Source organism: Stigmatopora argus, chromosome 5, assembly GCF_051989625.1.
Source record: "Stigmatopora argus isolate UIUO_Sarg chromosome 5, RoL_Sarg_1.0, whole genome shotgun sequence".
Lineage (NCBI taxonomy): Eukaryota > Metazoa > Chordata > Actinopteri > Syngnathiformes > Syngnathidae > Stigmatopora > Stigmatopora argus.
The window spans coordinates 706,089-726,295 of NC_135391.1; the positions used below are offsets into that span (position 1 = coordinate 706,089).

The 20,207-nt window shown below is 41.6% G+C and overlaps 1 protein-coding gene across 1 annotated transcript in view; it reads left to right on the plus strand.

Moving 5' to 3' along the window:
* Window positions 1–20,207, plus strand: part of pebp4 (phosphatidylethanolamine binding protein 4) — a 50,173-nt gene that overhangs the window by 18,133 nt on the left and 11,833 nt on the right. Inside the window, exon 4 of the mRNA XM_077600847.1 lies at window positions 3,789–3,887. Within this exon, the coding sequence (XP_077456973.1) occupies window positions 3,789–3,887 (99 nt within the window). The remainder of the gene's footprint in view (window positions 1–3,788; window positions 3,888–20,207) is intronic.

The following is a 20,207-nucleotide window of genomic DNA, read 5'->3' on the forward strand; positions in this document are numbered from 1 at the left end:
CGGACGCCAATCGGCGGCAATTACCGTATTTTCACGACTATAAGGCGCACATAAAAGTCTTACATTTTCTCCAAAATAGACAGGGCGCCTAATAATCCAATGCGCTTTATATATGGACCAATACTAAAATTGTTATCACGATAAAATAAAATGAATCAGTTGATAGGGTACACCGACTCTACTATTTTCCCGTAGACAAAGTACTGCGCAGTGACTGCTGGGTTCTTTTGTCAATACACCCAATGGATTGTGGCCTGTATACATCGACATCAATACAGCTTGACAAAGCATGGAAAGCACTGTTGGAAAAGTTACGCTAGCTACCAGCTAGCTACTATTGGCGAATGGATTGTGGCCGCCTGGACGAACGTATAAAACTCAGCGTTTTCATTGACTCGTTTGGACAATTGTTCAATTCAGACACAGAAAATGAGGACTTTGATGGATTTGTGTGTGATGATGACGTGAGTACCGTATTTTCACGAATATAAGGCGCACCGCATTATAAGGCGCACCCTCAATGAATGACACTTTTTTCCATATATAAAGCACACTGGATTATAAGGCGCCCTGTCTATTTTGGAAAAAAATTAAGACTTAAGTGCGCCTTATAGTCGTGAAAATACGGTAAGTTGTAAAATGGCTAAATAAAGTACAACCGAACTCAGTTTTGCTTCCTTTGCCTTTTTAAAAACATCTTTTTAGCGTGTGGGTGTAGCATGCATGGACTATATATCCCAGCAGTCACTGCGCACCGGAAACCGGAAAAAGAGTCTGGGGCTGCTTCCGGTAGCCAGCGCTATTACAGTTAGATATTCATGTATAATATATAACATATATGCGTCTAAAAAAACGGTGCGTCCTTTGTGTGTTTAAAATAATGAAATAGCACTCGTTACTGACACTGCGGCTAAAAATACGATGCGCCATATAGTCGTGAAAATACGGTACGCTTTTACAAAACAATGTCAACTGTTGTAAATTTGGCAGCAAGGGGGGGAAACAGGGTTTTATTTTAGCTCCTTCCATGATAAATGTTCATGAAATATGCTATAAATGGCTATTTCTTTGAATGATAATTGTGACTGGAAGTCATGTTTTGATTCAAAGTGCGCGTCGGGGAAGACGTCGTCAGACTGGAAAATAAGTCCATTATCACAGCGTCTTTGCCTGCTAGCTAGCGAACGAGCGGCGTGTACAAATGAGGATTAAAGAAGTGGTAAGAAGGCAACAGGTCATGCGTGCTTGCTTGCTAGCTAAGCTGCCCGAGGGGGTCACTGATATAGAGTCACTTTTGACAGGCTGTGGAGGAGGCGCCATTGTTGCCCGCGTGTGTCTGCGCGTTACCCGCGGGCGTGCCGCTCACACCGCGCTATTATCCTATTATTAGGCTTACTTGTTTACGCTTATTACCGCTTGTCAGGTAGGCACACGATCCTTCTCAAAGTCAGCATCCCAAGGCAAGGGGGGGCGTGACTGCTACCCGATTGGCTAGTACGTGGGATTAATTCCGAGGATGTAAAAAAAAAACGGGAAATTAATATTTCTACACGAGTTTTCGGATTAAAGGGCCTTTTGGGCCCGAGCGAGACACTTCCGGGGGAGGCGGTCTCGGTTCGATTCCGAGTCACCGAGTGGGAAGTTGGGAGCAAATGTCAAATGGCGAGCGTACTTGTTACGTAGCCACGGGAAATGTCGTTGGGTTGGCACTGAGTCAGGTTTGGAGCGGAGAGAAAAGGGAATATTTTCTATTTATTCGGGTAGATGCCAATGTAGAATAGAATTTTCATGTCACATGACTTACCGTATTTTGCCGTTTAATATACCCGGTTATATGACATGGTTTTTGCTTTTTTTGATTCTCCCGTTTGTGCGCCATTTAATATACCCGGGTATATTAAACGGCAACTCAGCTTTTTGGGCAAGATTTGTATGGTGTTCATGTGGGCATAATTATAGATACTTAAGTTCATTAAAATTCCAAGTCAGACTTTATTCAGCAGTAAGTAGTTTTAGTCTGCAAAATGTTGATTCATGTTCATCCATATATAATATATATGCGTCTAAAAAAAAAACGGTGCGTCCTTTGTGTGTTTAAAATAAAGAAATGGCACTTGTTACTGACACTGCGGCTAAAAATACGATGCGCCAAATAGTTGTGAAAATACGGTATATGTCCATTAACATGAATATAGATTATGTGCTGTCCCTTATTAAATAAATCAAACTCAATTTGCGTCAATACCCTCGGAATGGCCAAAAGTCCCGTAAACACTCTCCGCAGGACGAACCATATCCATATGAACCGGAGCTCCCTGATTGGTCACTTTTGTCCAATGATGGAATCAAGTTTGCGTGTCCTTTAGATTATTTTCTTCTTAATTTTTGCTTCGCTTGGTCATTTTTTTTAAAGGGAACCGCACCAAAAGAACCAAAAGGATTTTGTCCCGAACCAAAGAAAGCTTCCAAAAATGCCTTAAAACGTGACGCCATGCCAGGAAAAGCGGAAAGAAAACCACCGCCATTCACGTGTCTGCTTTGTAACGGAAGTGAAGGTTTAAATAAAAAAAAAATGAATTAAAAAGACAAGACTATCATATGGTCTGGCAGATTTTGGGCGCAGGACCAGAGATGACAAATGTGCTCTCGCAAATATTCAATCTGTTCTCATAAGTCTGTAACTTTTAGGGAGAGACAGAAACAGAATGAAAATGTTCTGGCCACGTCCAACGGGGGACGCCAAGTCGGCGTCCAATGAGTGCCACCCAGTGTCACTTTCCGGGCTTCTTTTCTCACTTGACATCAAATGACAGATTGAGGGCTATTAAGATACCAGCTAGCTTGCTAAGTGGCAGGAAGTTAACTGCCGTTCGTCAAAGCCGGGGGATTTGGCTCCGTGGCGTCCCCACGCTTTGCTCGCCAACTCGGAGAATACGCTCGAACGCCTCGCTGTTTGAATTCGATTCCGTTGAATTAAATGCTTTTATTGTCATTATACAAGTACGGTAGTACCTCAACTTACGAATGCCTCCATTATCAGGTTACAAAACGGACAAACACGGGTATTACGTCTCCCATAATAATTATTTCAGCGGTGAAGGGCACATTTTCATGTGCTTTATTTATTTTAATCTTTTCCTTATAATTTTTTTCTCATTTTTGTCTTTCTTCATACAAAATTGGAACACTTTGACCAATTTTAAAGGGTTTAGTTGGTAGTTGTAAAATGATTTTTGAACAAAAAACACAGAAAAATGGATTAAAAAATGACAATTATTGATTTAGAAGGGGGAAATCAGGGAATATAATATACATCTATACACTCCATTTTAATTTGATCCTAAAACAGAAAGTCGGCACTCATGAGTTACGTTCCCAGGCCACACAAAATGATGCGGCGGGCCAGATTTGGCCCCCGGGCCGCCACTTTGACACGTGCAATAAGCCATCGAAATAACAAATGAAGGCTGAATCAATTATTAAAATACAACATTTACTCACATATAAGTCGCACCCTTAAAATTTCCTTAAAACGGTTGAATTTTACAATTTCTCGCGTATAAGCCGTCCCCTGAGTGACAATTATAATCATAATTTTCACTAATTTTTGTGTGTTTCCTCACATCTTTCATAAAAAATTGTGATACTTTGACCAATTTTAAAGGGTTTAGTTGGTATTTGTGTGAGGACCGTGGAACCAATTAGAGAATTTACATATAATGTCAAATGGTTTGATCGGGTCATTATGTTTTATTTATTTAATTTATTTATTTTATTTTATTTTTTAGGACAAAGAATATCTTCTGGTGATGGTGGATCCCGATGCCCCGAGTCGTGGGAATCCCAAGATGGCTCACTGGAGGCATTGGCTTGTCGTCAACGTGCAGGTACTGACAAAAATCATAAATGACTCAACATTCATTTAAAATAAATAAAATAGGCATTTCTAAAGATCCTAAATTGTTCGAGAAAGTAACCCCGAGGTATTGTTTCGGCTGAAAAACAAAGCGCTACATAGATAGTTGTTATTATTTCAAAAACTGTTAGGTTTATTATTGTTGCATTATTATATATTTGCTTGCAATGAAGAATGCTTTGCTTTAACTTCGGTTATTAACATTAAGAAAAGTCATTTTAATACCGTGACCGTACGATTCGCCGAAAGACGTTTCGCCGACGGACAGTTCGCCGACGGACAGTTCGCCGAAACGGGATTCGCGCGCTCGCTCCGCCCCCGGATCGTGTGTATATGTTTTTCAACCTCGGCACAAAAAAACAACACAATGAGAAACATCCCCACTTTTATTTGTTTGATAAAACAATAAATTAAACACTTTAATTTTTTCGGCGAAACGTCTTTCGGCGAATCGTCCCAGTACCTTTTAATACATCTCTTGCAAAAGTAATGACTGTGGTTCCAAAATGTAAAAACCATGAATGAAAATTGGCCCTTTAAAAGTTTTGCGCTCATCTGCCGTGTCTTTCAGACATAAGCAAAAAAATCTTCTCATTTTGGAGTGTTTGTGTGAAATATATCAATCCCAGACCCATTTTTATTGGCTCATATTGAACCTAATATCTAATAAGCCAGCATGTGTTAATCTATCAATCTGTCAACACATGACATTTCTTCCCCCAGCCAAATTTGGCTGGCGGCCATCTTTTTTTATAGACTTTACCGAGCATTTTCCTCCTTTCTAACATATTTTAAATCTCCATGAAGCCAAAACAAGACCACATTTGAACAGTTTTTAATACAAAAAGTGCAAGTTATATCGAAATGTCAGCAAAAAATCAAAGTGGCATTCAGTTAGACCGCGTGTGTTTTTTCCTCACTTTATCTCGGCATCCCAAATTTTCAAAATGCGGATTTTTTTTGCGCCCCAGCAAACGCCTGCGACAAAAGTGTGGGTGGGAGGAAGTCTTTGGAAACGCCGGCAAAGTTCGCAAGCGTCAAATGGGGGCTCCTTCCCCTCCCCGAACGCCCGAGACGGCTCGCTCCTTCGCCGCCACCTCAGACTCCGCCCCCCTCGCGCTCTTGGCTCGACTCACCCTCCTTCCTTCCTTCCTTCCTCCCTTCATCTGTTCCCCCAGGCGGAGCCGCTCCCCCGACGATCCACACGTCTCCATATTTGACACCCCCAAAAACGGGCACGGCTCCGATCCCCTCCCGTCAGATCCAAAACGCGGGTTCGGTTTCCGGCGCTCGTCACATTCGGGGACTTTTTTTTTTGTCGTTTAATCCCGGCAAAAGCGGGAGATCCGCTCTACAGATTAAAACGCGCGGCGTGAAAAGCGGACGCACAAAGACGCGTTCAATATATTCATCATCGATTGAAAGATTCCCAACGGAATGCGTGCGCGTTTGTTGCCGTTCGCCTTCAATGCGGCGCTTCTGTCTGTTTGGCGACGCTTTGAGCTTGCTTTGAATTTGGGGGAAATTCAGATCTCAGATCAGATGCAGCCCCCCACTTTGCTGTTAGCTTACTGGTGCTAATATAAAAAAAACATCAGCTTTCAGTTCTACTAACAATTGGGGGGCCCAAATGTGGCATTATGTTGACGGCAGGTCTCATGGGATCAATCCATTCGTCTTCGCAAGCCCCGCCCATCCACGCAAAATTGGTCGCCAGCCAATCGCAGGGCACTAGGAGACAAACAAGCATTTGCGCTCGCACTTAAGGACCGTTCAGAGCATTCAATTAGCCTAAAGTGCATGTTTTTGGGATGTGGGAGGAAAGCGGAGTACCCGGAGAAAACCCACGCACACAACATGCAACTAAATATCTGTGTTTTGTCCGATAGATTACTAGCTACTACTCGCATAAATGTGACTGGAAATGACAGGCAGACGTGGAAATTGATCATTTTTTTTATATTTTATTTATTTATTTATACGTGGAGTCTTTGCAAGTGTCTGCGAGTGGAGAAAAAAAATATATATATATACATATACATATACACACACACATACACACACACACACATACACACACACACACACACATACACATACACACAGATACATACACACACATACACACACACATACACACACACATACACACACATACACACACACATACACACACGCATACACACACATACACACACACACATACATACACATACACATATTTATTTATATATTTAAATATATATTTATATATATTTTTAAATAGCTTAATGTTGTAATAGTTTCCAAGGCCGCTCAATTTGACCAATGAGGACACATTTGCCATAAAGCCCCGCCCAGCCAGGAAGTTTGCGTCCATAATTGCAAGGGCCAGCGTGACAAAAGTTTCACCTGCAAAAAGACAGGAGTGGCGCATAAAAGGGAATTCATTGTCAACATTGAGTTTGTTTGAGCTTCCAGTCTCATTTTCGCTGGCTAAAGTTTAGTTTGGACCTTTTTTTTCCCGTCACGCGTCGGACACGTCGTCGCCTCGCGAGGAATTGTCTTTTGGTGTCGCCCGCGTGGGCGTGGACCCTCTCAGGGTCGCTTTGACGCCGTTCTTTTTTTTTTTCGCGCGGCGACCCCTGCTTGGGCAGGAAGGTTAATCAGCCTTTTGAGGGATGCCGGCCCCTGGTGGGAGGTGTTTCATTCGCCGCTCTGACTCGCCGACATCACGCCACTTCTGTCATTTATGACAGATCTTTTAAGAAGGACCACAAAAGAGGGTCCTTGCATTAAAATAAAAAATCAATTTGAATTTGAAAAATAGCATTTCACATTAGATTTGATTCAACTTTACTCATCCCGTACTCGGGGAAATATGGAATTGCATTTTCATACACTAAAAAAATCAAGTTATTTTTTGAAAACCAGTAGAAATACAGTAATCCCTCGAATATAGCAGTTAGTGTAGACAAGACATAGCCGCAAAATCGCAAAGTAGGGTCACTCCTATTAAAAATAAATAAATAATTGTGGATATTCACATTTTTATGAACTTAAAAAATATATATTTTAAAAAAATATTAATAGCAGAAAAAAATCCTAAAGTAGTCAATTTGCGATAAGTGAAGTCGCGATAGCCGAGGGATTACTGTATGTTTTTTCAAAATTTCAGCCGTGCGTCAAGTCGTCTTATACTCGACCCGATCTTTTAAGCGCACATGACTGTTTAGAAATAAATCTACATTTTTGTATATGAGCTCACTAGATCTTAAAATGTTAACTCCAACTTCCATACTCCGCCCCCGACGGAAATAAGCATCCTTAATAAGCATATTGTTTTGCTCTCTTAAGCGCAACTCCAGATTGCGAGCGCTCCCCCCCCCTCCCCCGACTCGACTCTTAAATCAATGCAGATGTTCCGCCGTGTCTCACAGCGATAATTACTCTAACAAGTAAATCATTAGTTTGGGAATAGACGGCTGGGAATAGATTGGCCGTCTCTAGCGCCCCCCTCCCTCGCACTCACCAGTCAAAAGTGACGCAACGTCAACGGCGCCGGGGCTTAATGCCCTTTGCCGCTCTGAGGTGTTTGTTATCGTTGTCAAATCCTCTTTAAGACGCATGTAGAGCCTCGGCTTTTCACGGATTGCAACTTGGCATTAGGCGAATTACTCCAATTTACGCGGGATATCAATTATGCCATGGTTCCTAGAAAAGTCCCTAGCGCAGGGTTGGGCAAACTTTTCGGCCCGGGGGGCCACATTGACTTTAAAAAATTGACAGGTGGGCGGGCCGGGTCAGCACAAGATACGATACATATAAAAAACTGCATCTGTTAACAGTACATATGAAACATAAACAGACAAAGGACTAAAGTATGAACATACTCATCACTCATCTGGGATTTATGGGGTGCTTTCATTAGACTAAAGGTCTGTTCACACATATGTAGAGTCAAATAACACCAGAATCATCTGTGCCATCTTCTGGATGTTTAGAAATTTGGCTGCACTTAATGAAGCCTAAAACTCCGAGACTTTCAGGGAGTTGGACTTGTCACATTGGAGACCAATCCGTTCCAAGTGCAACTCCTGTGGAACCCTTTCCGGCTCTTGTGAGAAAGGACATGACACCAGCTGTCAATTTGTCCAAAATCAGAAAACCGACGGCAGAATTCCTGTGTTTTGACCGCATTAAAAAAAATAAAAAAAATAAAATTATAATAATTTGGGTACTCGGATGATTGGCCTAAAGACGTTTCGCCGACGGACGTTTGACAGACGGACAGGTCGCCGAACGGACGTTCCACCGAATGAACGTTCGGTGGAACGTCCGTTCGGCGACCTGTCCGTCTGTCCAAATTTATTCGTGACCGGATGATTGAACGTTCGGCGACCTGTCCGTCTGTCAAACGTCCGTCGGCGAAACGTCTTTAGGCCAATCATCCGGCCACGAATAAATTTGGACAACGTCGGCGGGACGGATTAAAAGGCCTAACGGGCCGTAGTTTGCCCATGTCTGCCCTAGCGCCAACAAAGACTCACGCCGACGTCCAATGGACGTTTTCCGTGCGCCTCTCTGTTGTCCGGGCTCCCCAGGGGGCGACGGAGTCCGCGTTCCACGTTCCGCCGGCGCTCAGGCAAACACTGAAGTATTGTGATGGTCTGAGAGCAGCTGGCTCGGTGGGTGTGGGCCAATTCCGAGGCCTGCCGAGATCATCTGTTCCACACCTCAAAATGTCCTTAAAATGCAAACTATGAGGCGCGGTGGTGCTGCTGGAATTTAGCAACGTGCCGTTTCATTCAATCTCGGGCCACGTCAACCCCAAACCGGATCGTTTAGACCCCGGCGTGTGTTTAGTTGTTGTTTTTGGGGCCTTTTTGAGCCACTTGGAAAAGGTCTCAAGGCATGGGTTGGAAATCTTCAAATTCCGTGGCTGGTCTCGGATAAGTTTTCTCCACGGGAATCCAATGGAAGCAATGGCGGATGATTTTAATCACGTGTTCGCCGCCGCGTTACGTTGGGTTTGGCACGCCGCCGCCGTTTTGCCTCACCTTGGGCCACACCTTTTAGCTTCAGCGCGTTAGCTATGCAAATGGGAAGCGCCAGTCTGGGAGCCTAGATAGAGTTTCTTAGCGTGGCCAATGGGCTCTCTCCCCCAAAAAAACATGCTTCTCCCTCCTTTATAGTTTATCGTTCTAGCCCTATCATTTATAGCTTAAACCAGGGGTGTCAAAGTCATGTTTTGTCAGTTTGTATTTTATCCGGAGTCCGTTATGTCTTCCAACTAGGCTGACAAAATGAATCAATTCATGAATTGACAGCTTTTCCAGTTATGCTGATCGATAGATCATTTTTTGGGGACATTAAAATGACTACAAATCTTCTCATTGCGTCACTTGATCATAAATGTTCTCTTGTAGTGGATTTTTTTCATTTATTTACAATTGTTTTAGGAGGGTAAATATTAAATCTTAAATATTAACCTTTTGTTTTTTATTTAGAAAACAAAATGTGTTGTTTTTACAAATCTGTTTATTTACAGTGAAAAATAAAAAGGGGAAAGAGGAAACATTTTCCATATATTTAGATTTTTTTTTAATAAATCGGATTAAAAGAACTGGATCATAAGTCCTAAAGTTATAGAGCTAAAGCAGATTTTCAAAAATGCTTTATGAACTAACAACAACACAAAAAAGAAAATTTAGGATTAAAAAATTGCAATTATTGATTTAAAAACGGGAAAAGAGGAAATATTCCCCATATCTGTAATCTTCATTTGAATTTCATCCTAAAACAGAAAGTCGGCTCTCATCATTTACTTTCTCGGGCCGCACAAAATGATGTAGCTGGCCAGTTTTAGGCCCCCGGGCCGCTACTTTGACACCTGTGGCTTAGACTGTTTAGGCGTAAATAGCTTAACTTCTACTCTTTTGATATCTAATTTGTCACATTCCCAAACGTTCAAGAACCCCAAAAAACTAGATCACGTCATAAAAAAGGACCGTATTAACGGGACTATAAGTCGCACTACCCAAAGATAACATATCGAAATTCATAAATTGCACTGGAGTTGAAGTAGCATTTTTTTAATTGATCAGAAAACAAGAGAAAAGTGTATCACACACACGCTTAAATTTTAGCTAGTTTAAACGTAATTAGCGATGTTTCATACGGTTGACAGGTATGCGAATCCAAGAAACATTTTGAATTAAATCACAATTCCAAACATCCATCAGCAGCAGCCATTCGATTTTTTTGTTACAAATCTTTGTATTTTCTTGCCTTCAATTGCGCGCCGCACTTAATTTTATTCTCAATTAGCGATAAAGACGAGCATTGTTCTTTTAGCCTGTAATTATCTCCCGGTTTAGGACAGACCGAACGACAGACCGACAGACAGACAGGCAGCGGTCTGTCTGTCTGTCTGTCTCCATATGGTAGCCAAAAACAAGTAGCCCGAGGCCAAGGAAGAAACAAAGAAAAGCCCCGCTATTATTCATAATTCAAATGTGGTCGGGTACGGCGCGCAACATTTCCATTTTGGGTGGACAAAGGCGCTAGGCGCTAAGCGCTATAGCCCCTCCCCCCTCCCGGCCCCGGCTTACTTTGCACCTGGAGATGGGAACATCTGCGCGGCGTCAGGTAGAAGGAGCGCGGCTAATGACGACGACGGCGGCGAAGACGGCGACGACGGCGTCTGCCCTCTCTCCTCGTACGCCCAGGGAAACAGATTTACAAACATATGCGCCGTGTTTTCAATTCCGTCCGTCCTCGGCAAACGCAAATAACCTTACGGGACATCCATATATTACCGCAAAAGGGGGGAGGGATAGCGAGGAAGTGAACATTTTTTGTCTTCTTTATTTATATATATATTTATGTTTTTTTTCCGCCAAAGTTGCTCCCAACCCATGCGAGCGTTTTCTTCAACTTTAAATTCAGTCCCACTTCGTATTCTTGTTTTTTTTAAATGGAATGTTTAAACAACCGGATGGCGCGTGGGTTCGATTTCAGCTCCTAGTTGTGTGTGCGAATGGTCGTCTGCGTGCGCTATAACTGACTGGCGATCAGTCTCGGGCAGTTTTTTTTTGTTTCTTTTGTTTTGTTTGTTTGTTTACATAACAAAACGACAGATTTTCAAATCGGAAAAGGCCCACACGTGAACACCACGAATGCAAACGTGACCGCATTTCATTTCAGCCCAATGAAGAAAATCAAACAAAGCTGAAATGTGTAAATCCATTCACTTGGGATTTTGTCAGTGCAACGATATCTGAAGTTGATTAGGGCCAACAAAATCCCCCCAAAATCCAATCCAGGCACTCCTTTGAGTTGAATTCTGGTGAGACTTTGGAGCAATGTTTTCCGCCCGTCCGCATTTTGAAGGTTTCCTATCGACGTATGATCTTCACGGAAATGCGACGGTCGCTCCCTTGATGAGCATCAACAACAATAGCCCTTAACATAGAAGCCCAGCTGGAGGTGCTTAGCGTCCATCCGCTCGTTCCATTTATTGTCGGCCGTGGTCGAACCAAAAATCGGAGGTGCTCCCACGTCAAGGTCAGCTTTTTCTTTCTGTCTTCACCGCATTCATCTCAAATGCCATTCAAAATATAGACACATGCTCTAAAACACGTGTCAAAGTGGCGGCCCGGGGGCCAAATCTGGCCCGCTACATCATTTTGTGCGGCCCGGGAAAGTCAATCATGAGTGCCGACTTTCTGTTTTAGGATCAAATTAAAATGAAGAGTATAGATGTATATTCCATTTCCGGATTTTCCCCCTTTTAAATCAATCATTGTTTTAATCCATTTTTTTCTGTGTTTTTAGTTCAAAAATAGTTTGGTAAAATCTAAAAATATATTTTAAAAAAAGCTAAAATAAACCTTGTTTTAGATCTATAAAAAACTGAATATTCAGGGCTTTTACTCCAGTTCTTTTAATCTATTTATAAAAAAAAATCTAAATATATCTAAAATGGTCCGGCCCATGTGAAATCAAGTTGACGTTAAAGTGGCCCGCGAACCAACCTGATTCTGGCACCCCTGCTCTAAAAGGAGTATAAGAATGAATCTTTGAATACAGTGATACCTCGATATATGCGTGCCCCGACATACGAGCAATTTGAGATAGGAGTAAAATTTCGGTCAAATATTTATCTCGAGATATGAGACAAATTTTGTTATACGAGCATACAGCGGAACCGAGAGGCTACTCATAACAACATCATGGCCACTGTCTTTCCCGTCGCAACTCCCTCGTGTAATGTCTCTACGAGCACTGGGCGGTGCCTTGCATTTTTTCAGTGTTTTTTTCTCCCATTAGTCAGTGCGAATGGCGGAGCTTGTTCGCTAATACGAGAGGAGTATATATACTACTTCTCGTTGGCAAGTGGTCGTGCGTTATGCTATTGTGAGGACATTTGTGTGCATCATTTTGGGAATATTTTCAAGGGAAGACAAAACCAAACAACCCTTGATAGGTTGCATCTGAAAGTCAGGGTGGAGGCGGGGCCAATAGAGCCAACCCGGGAGAAGAAAGGTATCAAAATTTCAAACAAAATTGGAATTAAATTTAGTGTAAGGTTAGATTCAACTTATTTTTGAGTGTCTGCATCGTCGTCCAAGTTCATTTCAATCTGTTTATGTTATGTTACGAGCGCGTTGCCGTGCAAAAAGTGAGAAAGGGGTTTCTGGGCCGAAAATGGCAGGCGGCCGGCCCCTCACGCCCCCAAAGCGGTCCCCCGGACCCTTTCGTACATGCAGCGAGCGCCTCTCGCGTTTGCGGCTTAATAGCAAACGCGTTCCACAAACGTGTGGGTTGACGCTCTGACTGTTCTCCGCCACCTAAACGGAGATTACGTAAGAATCCTACACACGCGGGAGCGCACGCACAAACGCACACACGCTACGAATGCACGCACTCGCACAAACTCCAACACAATCTGTAGCTGATTTCTAGAACTTCCATATTCCACACAATTTATACTTGTGAAGTTTCTCTGTGTAGAAGAAAATGGAGCTTTTGGCTACTTGATCAAACCCAAAGTTTATTCTGATATATTCTTTTCTATATACTGAGCGTTGGCACTCAACAAAACAAAATGGCTACACCCACACGCTAAAAACACGTTTTTAAAAAGGCAACGGAAGCAAAACTGAGTTCGGTTGTACTTTTTTAGCTATTTTATCCCGTCATCATCACCCACAAATCCATCAAAGTCCTCATTTTCTGTGTCTGAATTGAACAATTGTCCAAACGAGTCATCGAAAACGCTGAGTTTTATACGTTCGTCCAGGCGGCCACAATCCATTCGCCAATAGTAGCTAGCTGATAGCTAGCGTAACTATTCCAACGCTGCTTTCCATGCTTCGTAAGGCTGTGTTGATGTCGATGTATACAGGCCACAATCCATTCGTAAATAGTAGCTAGCTGGTAGCTAGCGTAACTTTTCCAACGGCAAGCTGTATAGATGTCGATGTATACAGGCCACAGTCCATTGGGTGAATTGACAAAAGAACTACTACATATCCCAGCAGTCACTGCGCAGTACTTTGTCTACGGGAAAATAGGAGAGTCGGTGTACCCTATCAACTGATTCATTTGATTTTATCGTGATAACAATTTTAGTATTGGTCCATATATAAAGCGCACTGGATTATTAGGCGCCCTGTCTATTTGGGAGAAAAATTAAGACTTTTATGTGTGCCTTATAGTCGTGAAAATACGGTAGTCAGAGGCCATTTTCGGGTGAGGTGTTCAATCCATTTTGACTAGGAGGGCTGGCAGCGATCATTTGGTATTTTAAGGAATACAAACAAACCAACAAAGTGATCCCTAAGTAGAGGATTGTTGTGAAAAGTAGCCAAAAAATGTGTTAAAACGGCAGTAGTGCAAGTTAATGCTGCCAGTAGCATGTTATGCTAACTGTCGTGAAATGCTAATGCTAAAAATCTAGTGAGACCATCCCTACAATACAGCAGCAATATTTATGTTATTTTAAAAGCCCCTTTTTTGTCTCCTAGCCATTTTTGTAGCACGTTTAGCGTTCAAGTTAACCTCAAACGAGGACGACCTGGCAAAATGTCTTTATTTTTTTGATTTGGCGAGAAGGAAGCAAGCGGATTGGAGGCTGCCTCGCTCAATACACATAAAGAAAGAGAGTCTTCTCTTATTTAATATGAGCCCCCTTTTCTTCACACCCACCACCATTGTGCACCAATTCCAGTTTTTTTGTTTTTTTTTTCCTGAAAAGATTTCCAGTCGCAGCCGCCGTAGACAATGTTCCCCCTCACAAGCTGTCGTCTTTGTGCTGCCCCCCCCCCCCCCCCCCCAATTGAGTGGAAGCATTTTTATCTGGCCGTGGGCCCCGCCACCAGTTTTGTCCCCGATCGGAAATAGGATCGGAATCTATCGGAAATCGCTCTCGCGGGCGGTATTTTCAGAGGCTCGCATATGGATAAAAAGATTTTTTTTAAACTTATTACCCTATTTTCTCAGATATACACTGTATTTATCACTCAAAAAATGATGACTGAATCGAGAGTACAGCTTATATGCGCACAAATTAGACTTGACATGCACAAAACTGCAAAGACGAAACGCCGTAACGCAAGACAGTGCGGCCAATACGGTCATTTATTTCAAAATAGAGAAAAGATAAACAGATAAAACACTAAACACAATTTATTTTGACGTCTATGAATGAAATTCAAGAAGAAAAAAAAGCCGATCTTGCATAAAAGGTGAAAAAACTCTCAGGACGCTGCCATCTTACCTAGGGACGACAAACTAGACCGCTACGGACACACTTCCTGCTTGTACTGCTCACATGACTTCCTTTTTTCATTTTGAATTTATGTGCAGGCAACACCCTTTCAAATGTGCAATCCAGCAATTGACTTCAACTTTTGTGGTTTCACTACATCGCAGATTTTTAATGTATTTTATTTTTTTGTAAATTCATAAAAATGTGAAAATCCACGCTGAAACTCGCAAGCGGAAGCCACTCCCCTTTCCTCCACTTGCTACTAAGACTCAGCACTGAAGTTAAAAAAAAAAATTAAATAGGGGTGACCCTACTTGGCGGTTTTTCGTTTATTGCGGCCATATGTGGTCTACATTAACCGCGATAATTGAGGGATTACTGTAGTTTTATTTTTGTAATATACAATGTGTTTGTCATCTTATTTTGGTGCCACAAAAAGGATTTGTGATTCACATTTTTTTCTGCTTGGTCGATCACCCTTTTATATGAAATCGTTTAGACTATAAACATTTGGATATATTACTCTTTCCCCCCCGACTCAATCAGTACTGTCAGATTGTCAAAATAAGGCGAATTGGACTCCAGCGCAAAAGTAAGCGATCAGGACTGCCCTCGTTTTGTCACTTTTTGGAATGATTGAAAAATAACGCATGGGGAGGGGGCGGGGCGTACACCAGCAGCAACGTCAACCTTAGCGGGGGGTCGCACTGGGTGGAAGGGGAGTGGGGAGTGCGGCATGCTGATAAAAACAGCTCACTAATAATTATGCTCCCCTAAAATAGGCCGCATTTAAGTACATGGCACGCTTGGCCCTTCATAATTGTACACAAAAACAAGGACTTGACAAAGGACCTCTGGAAAATCGGGTATTTTGACATTGTAATTAAGTGTGACGGCAACGGGTGCAGAAATTGGCAGATATTATAGCGGCCTGTCGAAAAAGTTCTTTGACGGCGGGTGCGGGGCGACCAATGGGGGGCAATTCTTATAAATAAGAAACAGAAATATGACTTTTGGATCTATTAGGTTTTTTTTAAAAACGGTCTTTATTGAGTCATTGAATGAAATAATACCGATACAATAATGCTATTGCTAGCATGTGCTATTCAGTCAGATAACACCGCTTTACCGTAATCGCTCGATTATCACGACTTCACTTATTGCGAATTCCCTACTTTTCGTTTTTTTTTCTGCTATTGATTTTTTACTTTTTAAGTTAATAAAAATGTGAAAATCCACACTGAAACTTGGGACTAGGGACATGTAGCCACAGAGCGACACAATAATCAAGATACAGACGCTCCCCTACTTACGAACGAGTTAGGTTCCGAGCGATTGTTCATAAGTTGAATTTGTTCGTAAGTTGATTCAGTGCTATATTTTGTATTATAATTTATGTTAAATGCCTATATAAGTATATTGAAGGTTTATATAAGTGCATTTGTATGTTTAAGGCTTGTATAAGTAACCTGCATTGGTTTGTAATGAAAAAAACATTGAACGATCGTCGAACGATTCAAGTTGTATGCCCGTGCAACGCTCAACACTTTCTCACGCGCATCAAGCTTCGTTATTATTGCCACTTTGGTTTCAAATGAAATGGCTTGCCTCTTCCTTGCACCTCCCTCAATAGAAGCCTTTCGCTTTTCACCAACCATATTGAATAATGGATGCACGAGATATTTAATGATAAAAAGGTTCTTTGCGCACTGGAGATACGTTCACGCACTTCCGCACTGCAACAAACTGGGCAGAGGAAGGTGGATGCTGGGTGAGCTGAGCTAACACAGCGCCAGGCGTCGGTATTAGCGGCGGAAAGAAGCACTACTCGGAAAAAAATACAAAATCGAACTGACGAACATTTTTCGACTTAAACGCAATTTGCAGACATGTTCGTATGTACCGATGCCCATGTTACTGTAAATAAGAAACATGTAGAATTCCGTACAATCGAAGTGAAATCCTTCTCCAGTCTCCCCACCTTTTTACCAAATGCCAAGAAAAATAATACCTCTATTTGCCGGTTTAAAATAGAATCAAGCACCTTCCTCTTAAAGGTACAGGCGCCTGCAGCCTTCCAGTCAAAAACGGACATCCACCGCCATCAATAGCCGCTAATGAGCTAAAGAAGTGCTAACAAACTTGTGGCTTTTCACTTCTCGGGTTCAACGTTCACGTTCATCCCAGCCAATCCCGTTACAATTAAAGCATCGGCTCTCGCCGCTCGGAAACGTCGACAGGTTTAATGATTATACGGGGGATTATGCGCTGGTGGTATAGATGAATAATTAGCGCCGTGTTCCACTTTTTCCTGCCTTTTTTTTTTGGGCCAACTTATTGATATGCCGTCGGAGCGCCAAGCATACATCGCATCGCGTAAGACCTCTGATCCGCGCTATTGACCAGCATCATGGCCGGGAGCTTTCTGGCAACGTGCTATTTTTACGCGGCGCTCGCTGGAAGAAACCTGTTTACGTTCCAGGGTGATGTATAGTTCACTCGGCTCGGCGCCGCGCTCTATAGATTTCTCCGGGCGGGCTGACGAAATGAAAAAGACAGCGGTGTGTGCGTCGGGCCCGCCGGCAACGCCATTTGCCTGCGAGTTCACGATATGGGTTGAGAGGGGACTTCCTTTGGGGGGGGATTAAATAAATAGCTCTCTCTTCCTTCTCCGCCGTTACGCTACGCAAACAGCTCGCAGGTCCGCGAGCCGCCGTACGTTGGCCGCCGCGCGTTGGCCGCTCGCAGGTAACCAACCGTGAGCCCGGGTCGAAGGTTAAGAGTGGCGAACATTATGCACGCCGGGCCGGGCGGGGCGGCGACTGTAGGAAAAGGGGGAGCGAGCGGCGCAGTTGGGGAAATGGGGTAGGGTGGGCTTTTTTGGGGGGTGGTGGGGGCGGCGTAGAGGGTGCGGTAGGAGGAGCTAGCAAGTTGCATTGTAACAAAGAGCATCACGCCAAGTCCGCTGCTGAAAGTTTCTAAAAAATATTTAAACATACAAAATTTAAACAAAAATTTCTCCCATTTGCTGTCAGGTTCTTTAACAAAACAAATGGCTGAATGTTAAGACCAACTGTATGTATATGTGTGTATATGTGTGTATATGTGTGTATATGTGTGTATATGTGTGTATATGTGTGTATATGTGTGTATATGTGTGTATATGTGTGTATATGTGTGTATATGTGTGTATATGTGTGTATATGTGTGTATATGTGTGTATATGTGTGTATATGTGTGTATATGTGTGTATATGTGTGTATATGTGTGTATATATGTGTATATATGTGTATATATGTGTATGTGTATGTCTATTTATATATGTATGTGTATGTTTATGTATATTTATATATATGTATGTGTATATATACACGTGTATGTATATATATATGTGTATGTATATATATGTATATATACACATACATATATATAAATATATATATATACATACACATATATATATGTATGTGTGTATATGCGTATAAATGTTTATATATGTCTATATATATGTATGTGTATATATGAATGTGTATATACGTGTATGTGTGTATATATATATATATATATATAAATATGTGTATATATATTTTTTTTCAACAACACGCGTATTCATTTATTCATTTATTTATTTATTAACTTATTTATGTCTAAAATGTCTTTTGCTCTGTCTGTATTCTCACCCTCTTGCTACTGTGACAATGAAATTTCCCGAATACAGGATGATTAAAGTTATCTAATCTAATCTAAAAAAACAAAAAACAAACTAACACTGGCACACTACCGTTTAAAATCCCCTACAAATGGAAAGTGCAGCAAGTGGGAATCACACTCGGACTGCTTCGCTGCTTCACAGCCCGGACAGGATCTTTTCATGTGTTTCCCAACCTTTTTTGAACTGCGGCACACTTTTTGCATTGAAAATGGACACCACCATCTGAAAATCTTTTCATTTAAAACTATGTCACCCATTCTCATCATTTTTTTATCAGCAAGAATCACATATACCTCCAAAATTATTCGAAAATCCAATTTTTCACACTGATTTAGCTAAAGTTGATGTCTGCAGACCCTGAACAACTATGCAAAAAGAGGTCATGTTTTTAATCGGATAATTTTATGAATTTTATCCAAATATGACTTCAATCTCCTAATATTACTAAAAAAAATGTTGTGCTCACACAGACTTTAAAAGTTTATACCCTCGAAACCAAATAACTAACTAACCGGTTCATGTTAGAGAAAAATAAGCATAAAAATGACTGTTTCCCCATTTGAATCTTGTAATAATATATTCTATCATTTACCGTTCATCATTTTTTGATTTTAACTTTGTTATCGTTCAATTTTAATCTAGCCATTCAAATTATTTTCAAGGGATTCTCGTACTTTTTTGCAACTGCACCCCACGTTTTTTTAGGGATTAAAAATGGCTGAAATGGATTTAAAAATGATTAAATCGAGTTACCGTACATTTGGCAGCGTACGTTCCCTCCGAATGGGAATAAATAACGAAGACGCGCCGTGGCCCCGAAATGGCCGCGCAAACAATTATGTACTTAGTTTCTTGCCGCAAATGCATTGCACCTGAGCGTTTTTGGACTAAAAACCTTTCATTTCACAAAAGGCCGCTATTGGTCACCGTCAATAAAAGCATAAAAGCATTTATTTCCCACGTTTGTCAAATTAACGGCGTACTCCATCTCCCGTAGGACTTGCCAGGTTGGTTAACCTTTCGCTGAAGTGGGACGGCTTTGCGGCGCTTGGCGTAACCTCGCCGGCGCTCCCGCCTCGATTAGGAAACAAGAATGAAGCGGGCGCCGCCATTGAAAACGGTAATGCCGCCTCTTAAATCCCTTTGTGCCGCCTCTCGTTCCGTAATGACTGAAGACACGGAATGAACCGCGTTCCCGATGAACGGCGAGCCCACAGAAACAAAATAAATACATTTTAAAAAAACAACTAAAAACGTCAAAGAAACGCCATGCCCTCGCTCACTTTTGAGCAACTTTTCAACTTAAATTCAGTCGTATCTCTACTAACAAAATGAATGGCTTCGTAACTTGGATTTTTTTTGTAAGTAGAGCAATACTTTATATGTAAATGTACTCATTTGTTCCAACAAATCCCGAATTTTTGGAGCATCTTTTCAACTTTAATTCAGTCGTACCTCTACCTACAAAATTAATGGCTTTGTAACTTGGATTTTTTTGTAAGTAGAGTAGTACTTTATATGTAAATTTACTCATTGGTTCCAACAAATCCCAATTTTTTTGAGCAACTTTTCAACGTTAATTCAGTCGTACTTCTACTTACAAAATGAATGACTTCATAACTTAAATTTTTTTGTAAGTAGAGCAGTACTTTATATGTAAATGTACTTATTCGTTCCAAAAAATCCCAAATTTTTTAAGCAACTTTAATTCAGTCGTACCTCTACTTACAAAATTAATGTCTTCGTAACTTGGATTTTTTTTTGTAAGTAGCGCAGTACTTTGTACATAAAATTTTGTCTTTCGCTCCAAGAAATCCCAATTT